General features: G+C 37.7%; 1 protein-coding gene and 1 long non-coding RNA gene across 5 annotated transcripts; both read right to left on the reverse strand.

Annotated features, from left to right (window-relative positions):
• Nucleotides 1-1812: 1812 nt before the first annotated feature.
• LOC139308825 (uncharacterized) lies at nucleotides 1813-2673 on the reverse strand. Its single transcript, XR_011599761.1, has 2 exons — nucleotides 2233-2673; nucleotides 1813-1974 (listed from the first exon to the last, which is right to left on the reverse strand). It is a non-coding gene; the product is annotated as an uncharacterized lncRNA (long non-coding RNA).
• Nucleotides 2674-2702: 29 nt separating this feature from the next.
• On the reverse strand, nucleotides 2703-20842 carry HNRNPA3 (heterogeneous nuclear ribonucleoprotein A3). Of its 4 annotated transcripts, none has more exons than XM_070932491.1 (12): nucleotides 20782-20839; nucleotides 17263-17362; nucleotides 12918-13040; nucleotides 12644-12790; nucleotides 12313-12523; nucleotides 10821-10910; nucleotides 10639-10731; nucleotides 10466-10543; nucleotides 9139-9276; nucleotides 7244-7369; nucleotides 7091-7160; nucleotides 3760-3817 (listed from the first exon to the last, which is right to left on the reverse strand). In XM_070932491.1, the coding sequence occupies exons 2-11, from the start codon at nucleotides 17323-17325 to the stop codon at nucleotides 7108-7110; spliced, it is 1122 nt and encodes a 373-aa protein (XP_070788592.1). In that variant the 5' UTR covers nucleotides 17326-17362; nucleotides 20782-20839; the 3' UTR covers nucleotides 3760-3817; nucleotides 7091-7107. The 4 variants fall into 4 exon arrangements, 3 of the variants coding, with proteins under 3 accessions (XP_070788592.1, XP_070788502.1, XP_070788674.1); XM_070932401.1 differs by lacking the exon at nucleotides 3760-3817 and adding an exon at nucleotides 6248-7003; XR_011599753.1 differs by lacking the exons at nucleotides 7091-7160; nucleotides 7244-7369 and adding an exon at nucleotides 2703-2744.
• Nucleotides 20843-25523: the final 4681 nt, after the last annotated feature.

Genomic DNA, 25523 nt, shown 5'->3' on the forward strand with positions numbered 1-25523 from the left:
TTGGTCATATTCATAATTTTGTAGCTTGGATGCACTAGACTAGACAAATAATTGCACAATTAGATTTAAGTCCAGTACCCATACAAAGTTAGACTTTATATAACTAATAGGATTATTCAATTCTATTAAGCAGGTTTGCAATTTAAAGTTTAAGAGTGCAGCCATTTATTCTATACTTCAGAAGAAAAACTAGGAAGTAGTTTTCAGGAAACTTTTTTAAAAGAAATGATCAGTTGTCTTTTGAAAAGAGCACTGGACAGTACTTTAGTTTGATATGTAACATTTATCTCCAAAGAATCTACGTATGTGCCATCAAGTTGGTGTCAATTCAGCGACCACATAGATTTCCATGACGATCTGCCCCTAGCCCACTTTTTCAGGTCTTCCAGTAGCGACCTATGGCCACTGTGTCCTTCATCCTTGCTGCTGGTCACCCCTTTCTCCTTTTCTTTCCAAGCATTTTAATAGCCCTCCTAAATATTAATAAGGATGGGAGCCATTCTGACTTTTAGGAGCAGACGGGGGGGGGGGGGGAAGCTAAGCAGTTCATTTCTAGACCCTTCCTCTTTTTACATCCTGTTGTGTGGGAACTTGAAACAACCCCTTTCAGCTGAGCAGGTGCTGTAGATACGCATGACCACAAAGGGCTTGAAGGGAATAATCAGCATCTGGGATTGCAGCCAAAACAACTCTTATTTCAAGACTATCTAAAATTGCATCAGGTTAAAAAACCACCTCAAACACCTTTGCCAGATTTACTGAAAATAGATTTCACCCCCGTTTTTCTGTAATGTACAGGGGATAGGGAGCATTGGTCATCCAACAGGTTTTGTGCTTGAAAGATTTGAACTTGAGATTTCATCTTCAATCAATAGTGGAGAGACCATGTTACTTTGATTTTAGCATTGGAGGTGGCATCAAGATGAGAGTTGTTCCATAGCAAAGTTTGTTGTTGCCGGTTTAGGTTCCACAGTGACTTCTGCAACTGAACTGGAACAGAACCAGGGCTTTAGAATGAGATCCACAGCACTGAAGGCCTCCCTCTCCTTGTTATACAGTAACTTCTAATCCGCCCATTCATGAGTGTTCCTGTTTTCCCACTTTTTACTTTTGTTGGCTTTTCTTTTTTTACATCTTAAAACTAGTACTGTTTGACATTTCTACCATTAAGAAAAATTAGCAGCATTTGTGTGAAGGGTTTATTGAACAAGATACCACTTTTTTAGGTTATGGGTTTTCACTGTAGTTTTAAGGAAGTCAGTGATGTGGTTCAGGGTCTTCAGCTTTTTATATCTCATGCTTAATTCTTTTTAGACTCACGAAAGAAAAAAAGCATACCCGGGTAGGGTAGTTTTGTTCCCTTGCCTACAAAGCATCCTGTTTTAAAATGAAATTGCAAATATGCCATTGTAAAATTACTCATTCTATGCTTCAGAATTAAACAGGAACATTGGAAAGTAGTAATATGATACAAATCTTAGTATTTTTCATTCTCAGCTAATTCATGGGACACTGACATATCAACACAAATTACTAATCCACGTCAGCCAGAAATTATTTGTGAGTGCTTGTTCATGTAAGCATGCCCTGAAGTTTTGTTCTAGCAGGATGTGTCCTTAAGCTCTGAGAAATATCCCCTAGGCTAGAGCTGAACACTTGCACAGAACCTGTTGTTTCATGTGGAACTAAATGAGCAATGTGAATCCAACACCTCTAAGTGGCTTCAAATATTTCAAGTTTGTGTCATAACAATTTAGAAGAAATCATGCAACTCGGTTGCTTAATGCAGAAATAAATGGTCCAGTACTAGAATTGAGATTCACTATCATGGTTAACTGTATTTTATTATAAGCATTTGATTATTACATGCTTCAATTTTTGCTCTCATAGCTATCAGCTGTATGCATGTTCCATTGAAGAATCAAATATTTCAATTTATGGAAACAGACGATTGTTTCTTCAGGATTAGTCATCCTGCAGAGCAGAAGATAAAAGCAAACAATTTAGCACATTAAGAATGGTAACCTACTGAATATCTTAACTTTGCTAATAGTTGACTGAGGACCACAAGATCCCTAATGCTGGCACTGTTCTAGTACCATAATGTATCTAAAGCCCATCACCAAACACGGTTGATCTCCGTCTTGTTTGGGAAAATATTTAGCTGAGCGCATACAAGATTCAGATACTCTTTTAGTAAAATGTGAGGCACAGAGAAACACATGCACTCACCCCATTTCCATCTTGCTGGGGATTGCTGAGATTACTGTACCCATTTTAGCCTCAACCCTGTTTTCATAAGACAAAAAGGGAGCATAGGTGCTCTTTGCCATTCAGTCCTAGAATAGCAAGACACAATCCATAAATATTCTCTAATATTCAGTTGCAATTAGCCACAGTTCCTATTTACTATAACATAACAATTTGTACATTTGATGCTACTGTAGATAGGTACAGAAATTATAAACTGCTCATAAATTCATAACTTGTGAGTTAAACTGAGATGCTGACAAGCCAAAAAATGCAGACAATCTGGAATCACAATCCTACTCTTTTACATGCAGAATAACAACAGAATAAGGCAAATGAATTTCAGTATTAGATTACACAATTAAGGTTTACAGAATGAGTTTTTAAAAAATCCTTTAAAACCCCCAGAAACTCGTTTTAAAGATTTGTTACCTGAAAATTAATTTAGAGGGCACATCAAGTATTCCAGGTGAGAATGTTACTGATTTTCTTGCCTGCAATTTGGCAATTAGAAACATTACCAATAGGAATCCAGCAATGCTAACTTTATTATTGGCTACTTTTCTAACTGAAAAATCACACAAGTAATAAAATCAGGATTTTCAGGTTGTATGAAAGGTTATGTGCTTTTTTCCGTCTTACTTGCCTGATGTACGTAATTAGGTATGTTCAACAATCTGTGATGCATTATACACCTTTCTTACCAAAATCACTGGGAAATTATCCCTCCACAATACAATGATTCCTAACAAATTCTGGTAACAGCATTAAGAAGCTATATGCCAGGAGCATGCAAAAAGCAACCAACCACTGTTCTTAGAGTTCTTAAAAGTAAAACAAAATAATTTGTTCCATTGCTTTACATATTCAGCAAGAACTTTTTGTTCTTGGTAAGCAGGGTAATAAAGCTTGTTTCAAGGAGTACCCATTTTTCCTATGCTAAAGCAAAGGTATGTTGTTTCATCAGGGGAAAAAATCTCTACATATTGAAAATGTTTCGTTTCAAGCTCACTTCCTCTCCCATTCCATTCATGCCGATACTTGATGTTGCGTGCAAATTGCCTATTATAACCAACGCCTACTGTATAGAAGATGATGAACCCTACTGGAAACCACTATAATTTTTTGAGCCATTCACAAGTCACGAATTTAGCTAAAGCAAAGGATTTAAAAAAAATGTTACTTCTCATTAATTGGTGGATATTTGATCTCCCCCCACCCTCACATAGAGATGGTCTCCAAAACTTCAAAATCCTAAATTAAGCCTCATCCCCAGAAAGGTCCAATTGTTAATCACCCACCTCTATAACAGCTGTCTGAAGTACTGTGAATGGTAGAATTTTAGATCTAAATGCCAGTTAGTTGATTTAATATGCCCATCCACATTGATTTGAATACAATAATAAATATTCAATATATTTCACATTTACCCAGTTTGTTGTTCTCTCCAAGACAAATTTTCAGAGCTCAGAATACAATAAAAGAAACATTAGTGTTGTACATTCTTACCAAGCAAAAGTTTTCCAATAAGATATCCACCTCTGGTCACAGAGGTTTCTTCAACAATCTGCAAGTCAAACAGATCTTTCTTACCATGTTCAGAGAGGAATTATTTTTTAATTCATGAAAAGTGTTAGAGACAAACCTTACCTAGTCTTACTCCCCTTTCAGGTCTAAATGCTAGACTCAAAATAGCTATGACCTGGGGAGCTTCCAATTGGTGAAGAACTCTTCCTAGACTTTCTTCGTTATTTCATCACTGACAGGCAGATTTAACTATTTTGGGGAAGCTGCTCACTATCAGCATAGTATATTTATGCCTTCTCTTGTGAAGTTGAAGCTGTTGCTGCCTTGTCCTCCTTTAATTTGCTGACTTGGGCGCTGCAGTCCTGTCTGAATCTCGTTTGATCCTCATTTCGACTAAGACATCTTTAATGCCGGTTATTCACTGTCCACTCCTTTTACTTGTCAGAATTCAGAGATCTAGGTCTAAGTCTGATTACCTTACAGGTTTCACATTTTTACAAAAGATTAACACACTGGTATTGTTTTCTCTAACATCAAGTCATTCCATCTCCATTAAAAACAGATTGAATGTCTTAACCAATTACTCGTTTTGCTGCTGAATTCAGTGACAGACTTAGAAGGGATGAGTCATATCTGATCTACCTTTACAGGAAATGCGCATGTGTGTACTAATGTAAGCCCCAGTCACCCTACTGGGGAGATGGGTAGCATATAAATTTAAAAAATAAGAAATGTACATGAGAACACTACAGTAACAGCTGAATCCCTTTCAACAAGCTTTGACTATTGGTATGCATACACTTTCTTGGAGATAAAAGATACATATCAAGAAACGAACACCTCATTCCCACATTTAGTCATATGACACTGCAGATCTTTGGGAGACTGATACTCTTGAGTTGGGTTCACTTATAGCAGTAGCACTTAGACTTATATACCACCCCATAGTGCTTTATAGCAGAGGTCCCCAACCCCCAGTAGCGGGCCGCAGCCTGTTCGAAACTGGGCCACGGGAGATGGGCAAGTGCACGCACATAGAGCTCCATTCATAGGTGTTGAGCAAGGATGCACTTGCATGCGAAGCTCCACTCATGCAAGCGGAGGGCACTTGTGCTCATCCGCACAAATTGAGTTTCACTTGCAAGTGCCCTTTGCTTGTGTAAGTGAAGTTTTGCGCGCAAGCACAACCACCCTGCTTGTGCGAGTGGAGCTTTGTGAGTGAGCACAAGTGCCTGCTACTCGCATGCGTGGAGCTTTGTGTGCAAGCACCCCACAGCTTGTGCATGAAGCTCCATTTGCCGACTGGTGGGCATGTGCACCTGCCGCTTGCACTATAGAGTTGTGCATGCATGCGCCTGCTATTCACACGCCCCCTTCCTCGCCGGGCTGCCAAGCTGGAAAAGTTGGTGACCACTGCTTTACAATGCTCTTTGAACAGTTTACAAATGTCAGCATATTACCCCCAACAATCTGGGTCCTCATTTTACCGACCTTGGAAGGATGGAAAGCTAAGTCAACTTTGAGCCAGTCAGGATCGAACTGCTGGCAGTCGGCAGTTAGCCTGCAATACTGCATTCTAACCACCGTGCCATCACATTTCCTTATATACTTTATAGTTTTAAAGTAAATATTAACCATTGCATTCTATACCCAATGACGACTTCATGTCTGATTCTTGAGCAATTTGTTCCATCAATTCCTACACTGGAATTAAGTTTATCTTAAACTCATTGACCTACAGAAATAAGAGGTGAAAAGTGTCTGAATTTCTTCTACTCACTGTGCCCTACTCTTCTGGATGTGTACTGACAGAAAGCACTGCTCTGGCAATAGTTCAAAAAGAAGTCTGATCAAATTAAGGATAGCAAATTATTAGGGAACATGGCTGTAAATAAATCTAGGTAAGTGAAGGAGTAAACAACTCAGTCATGATTGTGACTTTAATAATTTTTATCAAATCATTCCAATGAACAGTCTTTATTTAACTATAGCCATAGGACCCTCATTAGCAACAACAGGTTCTACCAAATTTGCTCCTATTTTCACTTTATCTTCATGACCCATTATCAGGGCATTAGAAAGCGTGTGAAACATCTTGATGCATTCATGCTCAGAAGAGTTATACTTAGTCCAACGAATTCAGAGGGATTGTTTCTGTGCTGCAAATTAGCATCAGATAGAAAGGGGCATACAGAATTATACATAGTAGAATTTAGGCACCTTTATAGATGAACCTATATTTTTAGGGCAGATATATATACATATGAAACTGTAGAACTGTAAGCTAAGTAACAGACCCACGCTATTAGATTCAAAGTTTTAATTTAATTATATGTGTGCATTTAATCTGTTTGCAATTTGAGGGAAATTGAATCTCAACAATTATAAAAGGCAGAAACCTGTCCTGCCAATGTTTCTTGTAGCTCCTTTATATATCAGCGAAGTGGGAGGCAAACTGAATAAACTTAGATCTCGTCAATGCTTATTTACTTAGAAGGTTTAAACTAAAAACAAATGCTACAAATTATGATATGCACAACCCAGAAATATCTGGAATTCTCATTTGAAAGTAAAGCTTTTATCATTCACAAGCATTGGTTTAAATGACTCAGTCCTAATTATACAGCTAAACAAGCTTTAATGCAAACATCTTTCCTCTCCCTATGCATGTGCAACTCATGTCATTTGGTTACATATGCAGAAAAAAATTAGAAGTACTTAAAACGGTTCAGCATTTCTATTGTTTTAAATTAATACAGATTATAATGCACTGATTTTTTTTCCTAGCAAGAATATACCCTAAAACTACATTTCTTTGTTTAAAGAAGTTTCGGTAAGAAAAAACTGAACTACACAAGTATTGAAAAAAAATTAAATGTTCCTTAATTATTTTTAATTCCTGGTACCACTACCACAAATTTACAGGGCAATATACCTGATTTTATAAAGAAAAGACAAAGCTACAACAACAAATTAAAAAAAGTCAGGAATGTACATCTAAACACTACATTGCATTAAATCAATAGCTGCACTCTTTGCAAACTGTGGCTATTAACAGTCCTTAAGAAGGGTTTCCTGTTTAAGCTGCAGTAACTTTTCTGACTATGGTTCATCGCTCCTTCTGTGGCAGATTTTACAGTTCCTCTAATTCATTTGGGACGACTGTCTCAAAGTAACCTGCAGCTTTCCTGACAACTCCTCGCTTTCTCCTGCTAAGAACTGTAGCCTGTTGAATACAGGATAAAAAAAAAAAGATTACTCTCAAAGAAATGTTGTAAGCTTAATTAAAAACACTTATTTGTAGCATACATACCATTATCCCACTAGTTTTTAGAATCTTCTTCCACCATAGCCACCACTTCCTCCACCTGATCCATAGCTACCTACAAATGGAGTATAACTGTTTATATTGAAGTTCTTGTTGAAAGATACTAGCCAGCTGCATATATTTTAATGTTGCATTTACCACCATAGGGACTGCCTGAACTTCTGCCACTGAAACTGCCACTTCCTTTCATGGGTCCATAACTTGAAGCCTGCTGTCCACTGTAGTTGCCAAAATCATTGTAGCTTCCACTGCCACCATAGTTGCCTAAAACAGAAATTTAATTTTATGTTCATCAAGTCTGTTATATAATTTGAAGTAATTTAGAAAAGTACTTCATTAGATTAAATAAATGAAGCACTACTGCATACAATTTAATATGCAACATATGCATTTTATGGACTTACTGAAGGCACTTTATGAAATTTCGATGAACAATGTGATTTGTAAAACATAAAAACATATGCAGTTTTTAGCTACAAAAATGGAAGTCATGTACTCATTGTTTCTGTTCTTTTCTCCACTGGTAAGAAACAAACAATACTTGATTCCAGCTAGTAACTTTGGTACGATGACCTGAGAGAAACAAGCCTTAGGAACACTGGGAGGAAGAAAAGCCATGTGTCTCCTTCTGCTTCGATTTAAGTGTACCAAAAATGTTTTTCAATAAGGAAAAAAAAGCAACCTGTAAGCAAGTGACATAGCAGCCTCTCCATAAACCGGCTGGCAGATAGCCGAACTTTCTAAGTTCAAAGTGCCCCTAGTGTCCCATAAGTTTTTCATGATGCCCTGTAGTTCCCAATATTCTTTAAATATAGTCATCTTTCTTCTAGGTAAAGGAAGTTTAAACTAGTTCCAAGTTTTAGTTCTCATACTGATGCATATATTTGATAATCTCATTTGTTCATCATCTTTTAAATCAGTGTTTCTCAACCTTGGCCGTTGGACGATGTGTGGACTTCAACTCCCAGAATTCCCCAGCCTTGAAGTCCACACATCGTCCAGGGGCCAAGGTTGAGAAACACTGATTTAAATCAATAGATTCAGTTTGCTCTTTCTAGAAATACATGCTGATCGGAATATTTATCCTTGAAACTGTGGGCCACCAATCAACCCAAATATTTCATATCTGGTGCAGTAGTTAGAATGTAGCACTACAGGCAAACTCTGCCTACAGATTGAAGTTCAATCCTGATGAGGCTCGAGGTTGACTCAGCCATCCTTCCAAGGTTGGTAAAATGAGAACCGTTTGTTGGAAGCAATATGATGACATTGTAAATCACCCAAAGAGTGCTGTAAAGAACTATGGGGTGGTATATAAGTCAAAGTGCTATCGCTATATAAATGGTACTGGGGAAAATTTCACAAAGAATGTGACATTTATCTAGTGTTAGTCCTACATGTAGACCAGACTAAGAAACCAATGCCATGAAGGTCAATACTACCTTTATTGTAAAGCTACAGCAAGAGAATTTTGCATGTCTGAATATGCTTCCCACTCCTTCACTTTATCTGAGCTGGGGAGGGGCTCATGTGAAATGTTTCCTCAAATTAGTTTTCTGGCCCTGGTGCTTATCTGACCGTTGCCTAATAGTGGCTCTTCCTTCTGTCCTTTAAGGCTAATCCCTATGCCCTCTACATCTCCTTTAAAAATAATTATAGAATGCTACAGAAAAATTAACAGAACAAACTCCTTATAAAACAGATACAGGTTAGAAAAATCAATGTCATATCCCTAGCAGCTAGCATTGGAGCTCTTGAAAATTAAGCTTCCAATCTAACATAGATGACAGCATGCACTGACACATGCCCCTGAATCCTTCAAAAAAAAAAAATTCAATGTGATTTCACAACATTGGAACTGTACTTTGAGAGCATGTTTACACTGCGTAACATTTTATTTAATGAAACCTACATGTTTTAAAGTGACAGGTAAAAAAATTAATTTTATAGAACTTTTTAACGATCACGCTAATATTTTATTTATTAAATTTATATTTATATTTATAATTCTAATGCAATTCAAGGTGTCTCACCTCCAAAGCTTCCTCCTTCATTATAACCATCATAGCCTCCACCTCCTGTACCATATCCACCACCTGGATTTCCATAGCTTGGGCTACCACCATAACCACCTCGGCTACCATATCCAGGGCTACCACCATAATTTCCACCTTGAATTAAATGTAACAAAAATTTGTTATAAATAAAAAGAGAGTGGAACTTGAGAAATAAAATCAATCAACCTTCTGCCAATGCCTCTTTATTTCAGATGTTTTGGTTTGCAGCATGTATCATTCCTGATTATTAACCACATATGCCTTTGGCTGATCAGAACTGTTTTTCCAAACAAATGGAGGTACCTAGTTTGAAGAACATAAGCAAAATTCCATAGGAAGTCACATTAGGTCATATTTTAGTACTTGCTTTGAAAGCAATGGCACTGTGCTCCATTGAAATTAATGGATTAAGCTAATAATGACCGATTTAAATTATCTAATTATTCAGTACACAGATTTTCTGTATACCTCAACTTAACATTTCCTATATCAAGATATTCTATAGTCACTAAAAGCTGTGTCCTATTATACTTTTGTTTTCTTTAATGATAAATATAACTTCTTACCCCTTTTCATACCAGGGACAGGAGTGGTTTTATAAAGGAAATATAAAGAAAAATGTTATCCCTTAAAAACCTTTCCCAATCTGGTCCTCACCAAGCCTACTTTAGAACTGAAATCTTTTTGACACCAGTGCAACCAGGTGTCGCTGTCAAGCTACTGAAAGTAATACAGCTCAGGTATTATGCAAGTTTCATTTCTTTCATTTCATTTTCAAAATGAAAAAGGTCTTCTGCAGTCACAACATAAACCCAAGACTGAAAATCAGGCTTGTCAGATGTTACATCTTTTCTATCCTGCTCTACGGAGTAGAGAGTTGGTCTCTGACAAGAAAACCACTTGAAGGAACTAGAAGCATTTGAAATGTGGATTTACAGACAGCTGTTACGTATAAACTGGGCTAACAAAATCACAAACGAGGAGGTGATAAGCCACCTGGAAAAGCAAAGGGAAATCATCAAAGCCATTAAAAAGCAAAAGTTAGAATATATTGGACATGTGATGCGACACCCCAAAAAATATGCCATCCTTCACATAATCTTCCAGGGAAAGACTGAAGGCAAACGAGGTCCAGGCAGAAGAAAAACATAATGGCTTCAAAACCTAAGGGACTGGTTTGGACAAAACTCAGCAGCACTTTTTCATGCGGCTGTTGACAAAAATAGGATTGCCAACATCTGATGATGGATATGGCACAAGAAGAAGATGATTATGCAAGTTGTATTTGCACTTCCACGCTTACCATCACCAAAACCATTATATCCATCGCCACTGCCAAAGCTTCCTCTACTGCTGCTGCCACCTCCACTACCGTAGCTTCCTAAAGCAGAACAAAAGTATTATGTTATGAACAAGTTAACAACCAATAGTGTAAAATAATACCTTGGAAGGACACTGGGAAGAACTAATATGTACCTCTACTACCAAAACTTCCACCTCTGTTGTAACTTCCACCACTGCCTCCAAAGTTCCCACGACCCATGAAGTTGCTTGAACTACTCCCACGACCTTAAATAAAAACAACATAGTGCATGTCTAATGGTGTTCGATAGGTAGCATAACTGCTGTATTTTGGACTCCTACTGACTAAGACTCACTTCTTTGTGCGGTTGCAGTCTGCATTTCTTGCTTGGAGAGAGCTTTCTTCACTTCACAGTTATGTCCATTTATAGTGTGATATTTCTGAACTAAAATAAATTTTGAAACAAATTACTACTATGCAAATATGCATTCTGCTCAATGATTTATGCAAAATTTTGTAAAATATACCAAAATAAAAAACAAACAAAAGACAAACAGGAAGACAAAGAACCTATACCGATTCTCTTATCCACATGTAATTAAAAGTATGATGAAACCTCTTCATTTTCAAGGGAATCCATAAACACTTGCAAAATAATTTATTCAGACTTTTGTCTCTAACTTTAAATTGAGTTAAAATACTTTTGACCTCTATTCTGGCTTGGTTTGCCTTTCAACCCTGAGTAGAAAAAAGCAGAATTCTGGTTTCCAATCAACTTGCCTCCTCCTTTTTTCTTCTAGAGTATGTAGACCCAGAGAATTTTAAAGAAAAGTAAAAGAGCTTCTTAGTCAAATGATTGAAGTAGCAAGCAAGCAAAACATGACAATGAGGTACCAGAGGCTGATGTTTTCCAATCAGTCCAACTCAATTGAATGAGTGTAGAATACAGGTAAAATTCTGCTTGTACAAGTAAGAAGCTATTAGATTGGGAAGCCTTGTTGCAACAGAGCTAAAAGTTCTTGGCCTTAGGGAATAGCTGGTTTGTCAAACAATTTTTCTATCAGTTTCTTTTGGTGCTTTCCTCAGTAATGACCCAATTATATTAAATTATAGTGAGGAGGCTATGATCTTTCTGGTCAATTAATGTTTGCTTTTTGTTACTTTTAAACTTTACCCTTTTATCCTCTTCCTTTTTTCTTCACATTTGTTTGTATTTTATTGTTATTTAATATATTTTTTAAAAATGAATTGAAACTGCAATTAGAGCTTTGACTTGAACCTGCCTTTATGTAATCAATAATCACCATTTGATCTTGAATCTCTCAAATCCATTCCTCTACTTATTTCTCCTGCTGGAAGTATGTATTTCCTTTGGAGTGAGGTTTCTTTTGAGATTTTGACATTCTGCTAAAGTTATTAGTTAGGCTGTTCAATTCGTTTGTGAAATTCAACCAGCTACAAAGGTGGCTACTGGACTCCTGTGCACCGATAGCAGCAAACAAGCAAATTGAAAATACTGTACTTTATGAGAAATGTTGGTTATCATACTGCCTCCCAGGCAGGCATTTAAGCATAGTGGAAAAATTCAAGAAAGCTCTAAGTAATGGAAATGATGGAGTCAAACATGTGCTTGTGAATAAACAACCATCAGATATTTGAAATTGTAGGAACTGACGTAAATACACAGAAGGCAAAAAAGTCGAGAATTGAATTTGGGGCTACAAAGTATAATCTTTTAAAACATCGAACTATCTTATTCCTATGATAAAAGTTCTTTGTTTATTAAAACATAATATAAATCAATATTTATCAAACAGACGTTATCACAAAGACAAAATACTACATACCAACAATTTTGTCTACTGTATCATGATCATCAAATGTCACAAAGGCAAAACCTCTTTTCTTTCCACTCTGCCTGTCTTCCATTACTTCAATGGTTTCAATTTTGCCATATTTTCCAAAATAATCTCTTAAATTATATTCTTCTGTGTCTTCTTTAATTCCACCAACAAATATTTTCTTTACTGTTAAATGAGCACCAGGTTTCACAGAATCCTGTGAAAATTTAAGTTAAATTTAGTATTTCAAACTTTTAAATTAGTTCAATGTTTGAAAAACACATTTAGAAGTAAGCATTTGTGTAATCAAGATATAACATTTTAAACAATTACTTACTTCTCTAGAAACGGCTCTCTTTGGCTCTACCACACGGCCATCAACTTTATGTGGTCGAGCTGCCATTGCAGCATCTACTTCTTCCACACAAGAATAGGTCACAAAACCAAAGCCTCGAGAGCGCTTTGTCTGTGGGTCTCTCATCACCTTCAAGAGATATATAGTACAGAGAATGCTGATTGAAACATTTTTTGTTTAAATCTAATGCTCTAGTCCTATTGAGCGGAATAGAAGTTTATCTGAAATACACAGACATAGAAATATAATTTCTCACCACACAATCTGTGAGTGTGCCCCATTTTTCGAAGTGGTCTCTTAGGCTATCATCTGTTGTTTCAAAGCTCAAGCCACCAATAAACAGCTTTCTCAATTGTTCTGGTTCTTTAGGATCATGACCCTGAAAGAAGAAAAGTTTCAATATCTGCACTAGATTCATACTGCTGCTAAGAAATTCACTTAAGCTGTTTGTCCACAGAATTTGCAATTATTAAATAACTTACCACTTTTATAGCTATATGCTTCAGTATGAAAGAAATGTACTTTGTAACATGTAAGCATACAGCTATAATCTGAGGCTGCAATTCTATTCACAACTGCTCTAAGATTTGTCCAATTGAAATCTATATGACTTATGAAAAGTAGAAACACACACACACACACACACACACACACACACTTCCCTGCAAAGGATATTACTGTTAGAATTTCATTACATTTTCTCTAGATATAATTAAAGGGCCATATTTAGAAAATTTTATTGATCTTTTAAACAAAATTTAGCATGATTCCAGTTTTTCTTTCTTTCTTTTCAAAGTTCATATTATTTTGTTCAAAATATTCTAACAAAATTAAAAGCTATTGGGTTCTAGTCATACTAATCCAGAGATCTCAAATTTGTGGCCTGCAGAGTTCTTCTGTAAGGCCCATGATGGCTCACACATCAGATTCTGTTTCAGCTTTTATTCCTGTCCCAATGTATGCATTTGTCCCAGATTTTTGAGTCACAGGCATTCCCTCCCCACCGGTCTTCTCTTCTGCAGAGCTCACTTGTCCCGCACAGTGCGAGCGTCGAGTCTCCCCCACAGCATCAAGTAGCTGGTGCCACTGCAGAGAAACCAATGTTGAACAAAGTGGTATTGTGGGGAAAAGCAAAGACAGCTTTGCACAAGCCATGCTGTGGTGGAGGTGGTATTTGCCTACTCTGCAAGGGAGAAAAAAGTAGGAAAAAAGTGTCATCCATGCCTTCACTTATTCCCCACATCACCCACTTGTTCACTTTCTGCTTCTCCCCAAGTCACTTAGTAATCTGCCTGCTGATGACATGAAGAACCAAAACTGGAACTGCCAGATAGGTTGATAGGACAGAAAGCAAGATGAAAGGGAAACACAGGAAAAATAGTTCGAAAGAAAATGTCACAATTGCTATATGATTTTGAGCTTCCAGACAACCCATGCGCAGAGTGAAATATTTGTGCTCTACATGCTTTGCTTGATCTAGAATTGAATGATTGATACCAACTTTGGACGCAATGCCCTGGACTGAAAAAAACAAACTACAGTACTTAGATCAGAGATGGAGAACATATGACACCTATGACATACATGTCAAAGGTGACATGCCAAATTGTTTTGGGTGACACATTAGTGTTCACCAACAGATGAGAACAACTATTCTTGAAAGCATAACCTATTGTCACACTATTTTCAGAGACCGCCGAGGACATGTGAAAATGAAGTGTGCTCTTGTGCAGCCACCAGAGCCTCTAAAATTGTGCAAAAACAATTTTTAAATGGTTTTTGGAGGCAGTGGAAGAACATTCTATGAAGCTGCTTCAGAAATCAAGGTGTTATGCAACCTGGAACAGCCTTGGATAGGCTGCAAGGGCCTGTCAAAAGAGAGAAAGAACGCCTGAAAGTAAATGGTGCATGGCAATTCCTGAAGAGTGCTGAGCCATGGGGCAATCACACAGTTCTCCAAGGCTTGTGCTCCTTAGGGAATGGAGCAAGGCTGCTTTTTTAAGTGGCAGCTGTGGTGCAAGGGTTGAGGATGAGACCTGGGCTTCTACTTCAGGCCTAGTCTCAGTGCTGCCAAGTGCTGCTGTTCAGGGCAGCCTAGATAAGGGAGAGATACAGAATTGTTTCTTTTGTGCAGAGAGATGCTTTCTGAATTTTTGACATGCCAAGCCCAAAAGCTTCATCATCACTGACTTAGATCTTCCGTATTAATTAAGATAGATGGATGGCAACCAGCCAGCTATAGAGGTAAGTTTTTAAAAAATATATATCTGAGGCTGGAGTCTAAAAGAGATAGAAGCTGCACATCCTTTTATTTGAGGGCAACTAGCCAGTGCCAGCCTGCAGAAAGAAAGGGGACCACACTTCTTTAAACACTAGGTTGAGTGTTTAAAGAATCTGGTCTTCCTTTCTAAATAGCACTAGAAAACAGTAAAGAGTCAAAATTATTCTCTCTCCTTGCTGCTGTTCAGTAATTTCCTAGTCCAGTCTCTCAAACTGAAAATCATATTTCCTCTATCCAGAATTTCCGGATCTGCTCCAAATGGATCTTTCTCTTTGAAAACAGTCTCATGTGGGCAGAATGGAACAACAAAACTTGAGGAGAATGTGTGCAGAGTTCAATACATTTTCTTTCCAAACATATCCCGAGTTACAAACTGAAAAATCCAGGAAATGGAGTGACTAAAAAAATCTCAATTTTTCATATTAACAGTCTGTTTACCAACTCTTCATTTGAAACAATTCACCAAGAGGAACATAAATTTAGTATCAAGTTTAATTTGCATTTATTAGAAATTATACATTTTTTGAATTAATCAGATTAATTGGTGATTCTCAGAACAAACACATCACCATTTTTTTCTGCCTCAGTAACAACATGTTTTAAAGTGATTACCTCAAATTCCAAGATTGTAAAGGAAGGAGGAAGTTATTTAACTGACAGTCATTTTGTCAGTGAATCAAATAGGGTGTGTCTAATAATGATAAAGGCACACAGAATAGGAAAAAAACCCCAACAATCTGCATTTGAGTTGTAAAACTATTTGAATTTATAGCAACAGCTGACTTTAAGGGCGTTTTGGTTACTATCTGAATAATGAAAACTAAACATCAAATGGTGATTGGCCTTAATAACCTAGCTGAAATGTTTATTCTGATCTCCTATGATGTTTTCAAATGGAAATGGCCATACTGACAAAAGAGTTAGCCTACACTTTCTTTCCCTTTGAATAGTTGTATTTCTAATGGATGGAACACTGCTTGTACACTTTAATCTTTCCCTGACGAAAGAACATATCACCTATTGTAAACAGTAAAGTCTCCATAACTCTTAATTCTAAAGCCTCTCCTTACCAAATTACTAGCCCCAACAATCTTTCTTAGATGGAAAAGGCCATGGACCACTAGGACTTTTTCTGCCATCAGTTTTCTATGTTTCTATGATCTTTATTCAATTCAACATTACAGAGGAAATAAAGGTTTCACTAAATAAACTAAAAGTAAGTGTGGACTGTTACAATTTTTTCAAGAACTACCACTGTTATCATTCTAATTCTCCCTAATTCCTTAAGATACATTTATGCAGGTTACACAAGCCATCTGTTTGTGGACAGTAGCAAGCTCTTGCAGTTCCTTATAAATATATTATAAGTTAGAAATCGTAATGAATACAAGGAGGAATTTTCAATTATAGGAGTTTAAAGTTATATTATTTAAAGCATATATTGATAATTTCTAATATGTTGAAGGTTATTTGCTTGAATACTGTTAATAATTACAATTTCTATAGTTAATTTTCAACGGATGGCCATAGTTCTCAAAAACAGCTTAATTGCTGAACATATGTAAATATTACATAACCCAAAGATTCAGGTATTTATTCAAGTAAGCTGATCTATCAATTCATAGCTGTATTTGACCTAGTTTTGAATGATGCAACTGAGTCTGAATTCAGTTTTTTTACTATATGAAACAGATACAATGTTCTTTTTAAAAGAATGTTAATTTTCAATTCTCAATGTTCTAGTTTTTATGGAACAATACTGATGCAACAGCAGACCCCAGACCACTGCAGTCATCATAAATATGAGTCAATTTGCCAAGCAGCTGAATTTTGATCACATGACCATGGGGATGCTGCAACAATCATAACTGTGAAAGTGGCCATAAGTTACTTTTATCAGTATCTTTGTAGCTTTGAATGTTCACTAAATGAACTATTGTAAATTGGGAACTACCTGTAGTTACCTCCTCAATGCAACATGAATTTTAGTCAACTAGACATGCCCATTCAAGCAGACAGAGCCACCAATAATTGCCTGTTTCTGGACTTTAATAATTTAACTACAATTTTAAGATTTATTTAGATATTAGTTTTCAAATTATTCCCTTTACAGTAACATAAATTTATAAAATTATGCATATAATAGTGCACTTTCTGTAAATCTTTATACTGGGAAAAGGAAAGAATGTATTTTCAAAAGCGAAGCAGAACAGAGTAGTGCAATGTGAAATCTGAGCCACATAGACCGATTAAAGCAGCAGCAAGCAAAAACTGACTCATTAACTCAAGTAAAAACGCTAAAATCATAAAAATATTCCACCTGTGAGGATCTTCTTCCCCTTCTCTTGTAATCTTCATCCTCTCTCTCCTCTTTACACGCCATTTTGGGAGTGTGTTCTGACTCAGTTGCTCCTTTTAACCTAGGTAACAAGTAGTAGGAGTTCCTGTGAGTTTTCTCCTTACTCTCATACCAAATAAAGGGGCCCTAATTTTCAATGGACAATATATTGGAGCCACTTTAGCTTAAGTAATGTTACTGTATGAGAGAATAAGTAAATAAGTAAAAAAGGATGGGTTTCTATTATCAACTCATGTAATGTATTTTTAAAATAAAAACACAGAGTATCAATTGAAAAAACAAGCATGTTCATCATGATATGCTATAAGGATAGCAAAATGAACTGCTAGCCAATTAAACTGTATTCAAAACTATGCAGTAAGAATAGATTAAAATTGTTTCTGAATAGATAAGATATTTATTTGCATTCATCATATGGACTAAAGAAGCAAATCCCAGCAGGGGAGAGAGAATCAAGACCATCTCCAATGCACTCAGTTTATAAACAGCCTATTCCCTGGATACTCCTCTTGACTGTGCTATTCTAGATCTTTAGATCTGGGAGGGGTTATTAATACTTTAAGGATTTTGCTATAGCAAAAGCTACTAGCTTGAGCATTTGGAAAACAGCTTCTCAATGTCTTAAATCAAGCTTGTGCATATAAGTACTCAAGACCTTGCTCAGATATATATTAATTAAAAATGCACCATATTTAAATGCAGCTGTAACTGGGCACTAGTATTTCCCTATGGCTAAAATTATTAAGTAGTTAACAAATTATTAAACATGTTTCACATTTAAAAACAGCACTTCCACTGCACCAAGTTATTAGGTACTGCCTTGAGAGAGGTGAACCTAACTGTTGGGTAAGAGTATCTCAAAAAAAAAAAAAGCCTTCACTCTATGATGTGAAGTGATAGCAATAGCAATAAGACTTGTATACCACTTCACAGTGCTTTACAGCCCTCTCATAGTTGTTTACACAATATGCCCCCAGCAATCTGGGTTCTTATTTTATTGACCTCGGAAGGATGGAAGGCTGAGTCAACCTTGAGCCCGTGAGACTTGAACTACTGGCAGTGGGCAATCAGCAGAATTAGCCTGCAATACTGCTTTCTAACCACTGCATCACCACTGAGATAAAGACAAGATGGCAAGTCCTCTTTGTTACAATCTCTGTCCTTTGGAACTCCGTGTCTTCAGAGGTTTGAGCATTTTTTCTGATATTTCGTAGAGTTGTCCTACCTCATATCATTCTTTTAACCAAGTCTGAATGTTTCTGATGTCCATCAGAGATATTTCTATTTACTGGGAAGGGTTATAAAACTGTACAATAAACACATTATCCCAAGGCTATAGATTTGAGAGAGCTGAATCTAAAATTGATAAAATTGCATTCAGCTAAAAGAATTGCTTACAATCCTGAAGTAATTGAATTACAAGTAGAATTGAGGCTGGTATAGATTATCACAAAAAATCCCATCCTCTCCAATTAAAAATATTCTTGGGTTTCAATATACTTTTGTATACTTTCTTTGACATCTTTTCTTGCTAAGATTCTGATATGCATATAAAACTTTTCTTGAAATAAAGTTTAAAATGGGACATAACTTGACAATCTTTGCATTTGTTTTGCCTTCACATTATACCTGCCCACTTAAAAATGGGTAGATGGAATTTTAAAACTGTAGGCTTTTCTACTCTCCCTTCTACAAGGCCAGAAAAAAGAAAAACCAAACAAGAAATACAAGAAAGGCCCTTTCTGTTTTTTCTTTCAAAACTATAGGTGACACAGAAGCATCAGCTGCTGACACGTTCCCAAATTATAGTTTGGAAAAGCAAAGATAGAGAATGCAAGCCTAGAAACCACACACAATAGCAAGCCCCAGCAGAGCTGATTTCAGCAAGAAAGAAGCAGGTAGAACCTTAGGATCACTGATCTTTAGTGTTAAAAATATAATACTAATGTCATTTTATGACCTTGAATTCCTGTTGAACAAGACTATTCTCTAGTTGAATCATTTGACAATCAAAACATAATTTCTATATTTTATGCCCCAAATTATGATCCCCCCCCATGAAGTGTTTTAGGTTCAGTTACTTATACTTCAGGCTACTTGGAACTTAACTGAGTGGCATATTTTTCCAAATAAATTGGTGATATACAATCATAGGTGTCTGTTCCTTCTGCAACTTAGATGTGCATAGGTTAATGATTTCCTAAAAATTGAATATAGTCTGGCAATTTATGTGGCAGAGGCAAAAAAAAAAAACTTTTAAAATTGTGGCTATGGTATGAGGATAAATTAAACAATTCAGAAATAAAGGGTCCAGAAAGTTAATCTATTCCACACTGTGCAATCTTCTTATATACACAGTTTACTGACTTTTATGTCACACCTGGATTCAAAAAGAGCAGGATTTAATTACAGTAAACTAATCCTGTGATACTTACAAGTGTGAAGAGGACTCAAAGACATAACAGGATTGTTCACTTTAATGTAATTACAGAACTTAGGTTTGGATACTAGTCATTCAAGAATCTAAAGATTCATTACACCTGAGATAAAAAATACGGTGGTTATCTGAACCAGCCAAATTCATACTCGTAGCTTCAAGAAAAAAAGATACTGATTCCAAAAAACATTAAGTGATCCAGCACTACTTTTAAGAACGATCAAAGCTCCCAATAGCTTTTATATCGAAATCATTCAAATCCTGCCAGAGGACTGCTCAAAAAAGAAAATTAACCGTAGCACTTATGCTATATCTTTTTGCGGTGAGGTGGCGGCGTACATACGATATCACTCTGGTGGGGGGTGGGGTGGCAGACGTTACAGACAAGAAACCTTAACTGTGCAATATTTAGTACTATTTCTCAACGACCAGGTTCACAGAAGCAGCGTTCAACAATTCATATTTGGGGATCCTACTTAATGGCATTTTGCTCAGGGATTGCAAAACACAACACACACCGTTGAGAGAGAGAAAAAAAGGGAGCGTTTTCCTAAGGGTTTAAACCAAACCCTGCACAATTACGAGTCGGCGGCGGTATCTGCGTGTGCACGTGTCTCTATTACGCGCGCTGTATCCTCCGTTAACCTTCTCGTCCCTTCCAAGGAAACAGGGCCGGCTGCCTGGGATTTACCTAACGGGCCACGCTGACCACTACCACTACCACCACCCCCGGCTCTACTGCGGCCGCTCTCGCTGGAGTTCAGCCTCTCTCCTCCCCGCGGGAGTTACAATGGCGGCCGAAGCAGCCGCCTTTCCCGCTCCACTCCCCCCCCCCCCCATATCCACCCCGTTGCGCCATTTCGGAGACATCGCTGGTGGTGGGGAAAGCAAAGAACCGGGCCAGCTCGAGAGCCGGTCAAGAGCCCGCTCCCCCTCCCGCCTGGCCTCGTTGCTTCGTCTGCCGCGCCTAGCTATCTCCGGGGTCCGCTTCTGCTAAAGCCCATTGCCCGCCGCTGTTCCCGCGCGACGCCGAGCATCGTTACCTCCATTTTGTGACTGGATTTTGTGAGCCTCCTTCAGCCTCAATATGGAGTCGAGAGGAAGGGGGTGGGAGGAGCGGGTCAGAGGAAACTAGGCCACGTGAGAGAGGAAGGCGGGCTCGGCGGCAAGGAAACGGGGGCGAGGAAGAGGAGGGGGGAGAAATTGTTTCAAATTTATGTTTTTGATACGAGCTACTGTACAGTACGGTATTTCACAAGTTGTGCCGGCTGGAGGGGGAAGGGAAAGAATGAGGTGGTCCGCGTGTCATTAAGTACCTGGAAAAAAAGAGGAGGGGACCGCCACGAAGGAGAGCAACGGTAGAACCTGGGAGGAAAATTCCAGACCACGCGCTTGGTGCACGCGGCTGTCCGTCACCTCGTTGCCCCGCCTTAAACCATCGAGGCGAAGTGGGTAGTGGTAAAGAACGGCCCGAGCCGCCAGCGCGAGATCGGCCGCTTGGAGGAGGCTTGTATATGTGCGTGCAGGCGTGCGCGCGCTTCTTCTCGCTCGGCTCGTGCTCGGTCTCGGACCGAAGAACGCTGGGCTCGAGAGGGGGCTGAACATCGTAGCCGTGTTTCTTTCTCCTTTAACCGGCTAATCTGCGCTTCCCTTTGGGAAGCGGTGCTTTCTCGCTTGTCGAGAAAGCGTGTATCAATATTGGGTGGCTTTTCCCGAACTGGTGCACGCTTTTTTCTGGTATATTGGAGTATACGCCCCATTTGATCTCGCCGCTCTCGAGGGTTCTTCGGAGTTACTGTAGCCAGTCCAATGCATCTGGGCAGCGCCCGGTTGAAAAAGGACGTCAAGGAAGGGAGGGGATAAGTGAATGGGAACCCGGCTGCTTTGTCTAAAGTAAACGCAGCTTGGTTTTTCGCTTGCTCCTTTCTGCACTGGTTTATTCATTTGTCCTTTCTGGGTTGTGCTTTCGCCGTCCTAGAAAGAAAGTACTGGGCGAAGGACGGCACCCTTTCTGAGGCAAAAACGGTCCTTTCATTGTTGCTCGCTCACAGTCTCCATCTTGGGCTCCGCCGCACGGAGCCGAATTGCGTTTTGTCTTGCAGGGTGAAAGGAGGCGCTTCGATGGCGCGTGTTGCTTTTTTCCCCCCACGCGCGGGGACGCTCCCAGAAGAAGCCGTTAACCGTGCAAATCGGTCGACACCCCACCCCCCACGACCGAATTCGAAATAAACGTTCGGGTCAGATACCCAACCTCCGTGTTTTCCCCACCATCCTTCCACAGAAGAGACCTTCAAGAGGAAATACGGTAGCACCCTCTTGAGCTGATAAATCAGCTTCGATTGGGGTTTCGTAGGCTAAATAAATAAACGTTAGTTTTCTGCCAAGCGGCACTCTTCGGCTGACCCTTTCGCCTGCTTCTGTTGTTGCTGGGCTGCACGAGAGAAAACGCCATTTCTTCTCGGCTGAGCTCTTTTAAAAGCCGAGGCGAGGAGGCAACATTGTCCCTAGCATAAAGAAAGGCGCCCTCCCCACCTCCCTAGGAGAGCAAAATCTCTCAGGAACAACGGCTAAGACCATGCCAGAAATCTTGTTCTTCAGAGGCATAGGGCGGTGGATTGGGTTCCTCAGTTTGTTTATGCACAGTTGCATATATGCTCAGTGAAATTCAAAACAGAAACATATCTTACTTAGTTGAAAAACGCTCCAGAGGAGAGATGATAATTTGGTTTTAGGATTATAGTTTTGGTTTTTCTGATCTACGGTTGAATTATTTATATTAATACTAACCAAATCTTGTAAACAAATTGTATTCGTGCAAACAAATTTACAACACTGTTTCACGTTTTAGTTGAAATGGAACCATTTTCAAAAAAAAATTCTTATCTTGAATTCCTCACTATTAGTGGTTTGTAGTACAATTAGATTTCTCATAAGATTTCACAAAAGTAAAGAGGCAGGTAATATATGCACAAATGATTTGATGAGACATTAAATACATGCACTTACTGTACACAAATATATAGTAGGGTTTATAAAAAACTGCTCAAAATAACGATAACATATTCAGAGTTGCAGTTTAATAATGTAGTTAAAGCATGGAAAATAGTTCCCTTTGAGACAGACCTGATTTCTGATGATTTCATAGACATAGTTTGGAATCAATACACAGGTGGTTTGCCATCTCTTTCTTTCAAAATTATTTTTGATTTCCCGGTTGATTTCCCACTTAGCTGGGCAAGCAAGAATTTTTAAAATCAAATTAATTACATGGTGAAAAATGAAGATAGTACTGGTATATCTTTGCTTTACCTTCATCCATATATATGTACTTATTTGTTTTATCTAGAAATCTCAAGACTGGAAAAGTTTATTCTTGAAAATAAGCTTTATTAAAATGTATATTGGAAAATTATACCAGTATGATATCCTGCATTTGTCTTTCTAAAATGTTCTTAAATGTATAACATCAAATTGCTAATTTCAGGAATAAAACCTAAGAGGGGTGTATGTGGAGATATTTCCTAGTGATGCCAAGATGGCCAACTGCTCAGGAGTTATTTCAGTTTTCTCAAAATTTTAATTATAAAGAATTGATTTTTAAGAATCCATCTCTTGAACATGAAAAATATTTTTATTAAATCTTAAGAGAAAAATCTAGAAAAGCCCAATTTATCTAAAACTGTTATTTGACATTTTAATGCTGCCTTAAAAGAATGTATTCAAATGAGCAGGTGTTAGTTTTTCAGAACTATATTATTTTACTTGTAACTCCATGTATGGTAACAATTCATATCTTTAATATTTATTTAACAAAATTGTTATTTTTGAATATACTATATATTTTATTAGATAATCCAGCACAAGCATTTAAATATGTCAATATTTATGAATATATTTATGAATATCTGCTGTGTGCTTAGAACTATGGTGATTAGATTTCTGTTTTTGTATCTTAGGTTTTATATCTGTACGATTCATTTACTAGCATGGATTCTATCCCATGCAATAATTACTGCTGAATGGATAATGTGTCTGTCTGTATATTCGTTCACAAGGATCCCTATAAAAGAATGCATTTGCAGGAGGCTTTAATAATATACAGAATTACTGTGTACAGAGCAACCTCTTCCTTTTTTATATAAATATTTAGATTTTTAAAAAGATGTAAATAAAAAGGGGAAGGTCAGAAGAGATTAATGTTTCAATAATTTTTCTTGTCCCTACTCACATATCAGCAATATTATATAATGCAGGAATTCATGTTTTTGTCTTGTGACTGGTAACATTTTTTTATTCCAACTCCTGTAAATGTCTAGGCTGGTCCATAAAATATATGTCTATCAGAGGAAATACTTGAAATGGAAGGGAGATTGTTCATAGTTTATTTAAGGATAACAAATTTCATTTGTTGTATTTTAGTCTAGGTTAGTGACTGCTGATTTCACTTAAGTATGTCCCTTTGTAATCTCTTTAATTTCCATGAAGAGATTTACAGTGGGAAAATAGATGTCATCATACTTACAAATAAGATGTAAACTTTTGATAATACCTGATTTTAAACATCAAAATTTAGGAGATATGCATGTGTCCTTTCTGACTGTCTCCACTGATGAGCAGGATTTAAAAAAAAATCCATGACTGCAATGCAGGTTTGTATGGGGGAGTGGCTCCCTGCAAAAGCCCTAGCCTGTGTTTCAACCAATAATAGTCAGCTCTCTGCGGCTGGATTTGATTATGTGTTATTGATCTGAATTTTCTTTTTCAAAGGCTTCTAAACGCAGAAAAAAATCACTTTTTTCCCTTTAAGACAAGCAATTTCCTCAGCATATTTATTAAACAATAAATAAGGAATCATGATAAAAGACAATTTAATTCTTAGAATTTAGCAGAAGCAAATTAGACCTGAAATCATAACCTTTTAGTGGGAGAATGTGATTTATGATAGGTAGTCCAGTGGGATGAACCAGATAGCCTAAAGGACTGCTAGCTTATGGCCTGCTTAGCCAAAAGTCTATATATTCAGAATTGCCAAACAGAAGAAAATGGTAATGCTTGCAGAGAAAATATCAACTTAACAGCAGTCCCCATAGAATTTATAAATGGCATGCTTAACCTCAGGCTCTCATAGACTTCTCCATCCAGATTCCTCCACATTTTTTATCAAGAAATTGCTACTGTTCACAAGATAATTTTAATAACTAATTGAGGAAAGAGGACTTGATATAAGAGTTATTGCTAATGAGGAAAAAACTAGCTTGTTTTGTTTGGCTTCCCTTTGAAACATTGATTTCCTCTGCAGAGGTGTCAAACTGGTAGCCTGGGGGCCGGATGAGTCACATGCAGGCCATGCCCACCTCAGCTCGGCGAATGAGGAAAACATCGCAAAACGTTATGTGATGGCAACGTGACGCGACAAGTTTGACACCTGTATGGATGTCAGCTCACTGTTTTAAAGCTTAATTGCAGTGAAAAGTGCTCATGTGTATGTGCGTGGTAGAAAGTAATAAAAGTGTTGCTCCAAGAAAACATTTTAAAAACTACATGTATGGTGGTGTCCTGCCTGCTAGTACATAACTCATCTCAAGCTTAGTTTTGATTGTTCCAAAGGCTTCTACACGCATCCCGGGCAACTAGCTTTGCAGATTTTCAAATAAGCCTTCCAAAGAATATGGCTGCTTTAATTTTTGAGGAAATGTACATTTGTGATAGCACACTTTTTGAAGTATCTCCTTTGTGTCAACTCGCAAAGCGTCCCTGGCCTGAATATTTTGCATAACTGCCAAAA

Source organism: Pituophis catenifer, unplaced genomic scaffold (assembly GCF_029215685.1).
Source record: "Pituophis catenifer annectens isolate HBS135680 unplaced genomic scaffold, rPitCat1.0.hap2 SCAF_1, whole genome shotgun sequence".
In the NCBI taxonomy this organism is placed as follows: Eukaryota; Metazoa; Chordata; class Lepidosauria; order Squamata; family Colubridae; genus Pituophis; species Pituophis catenifer.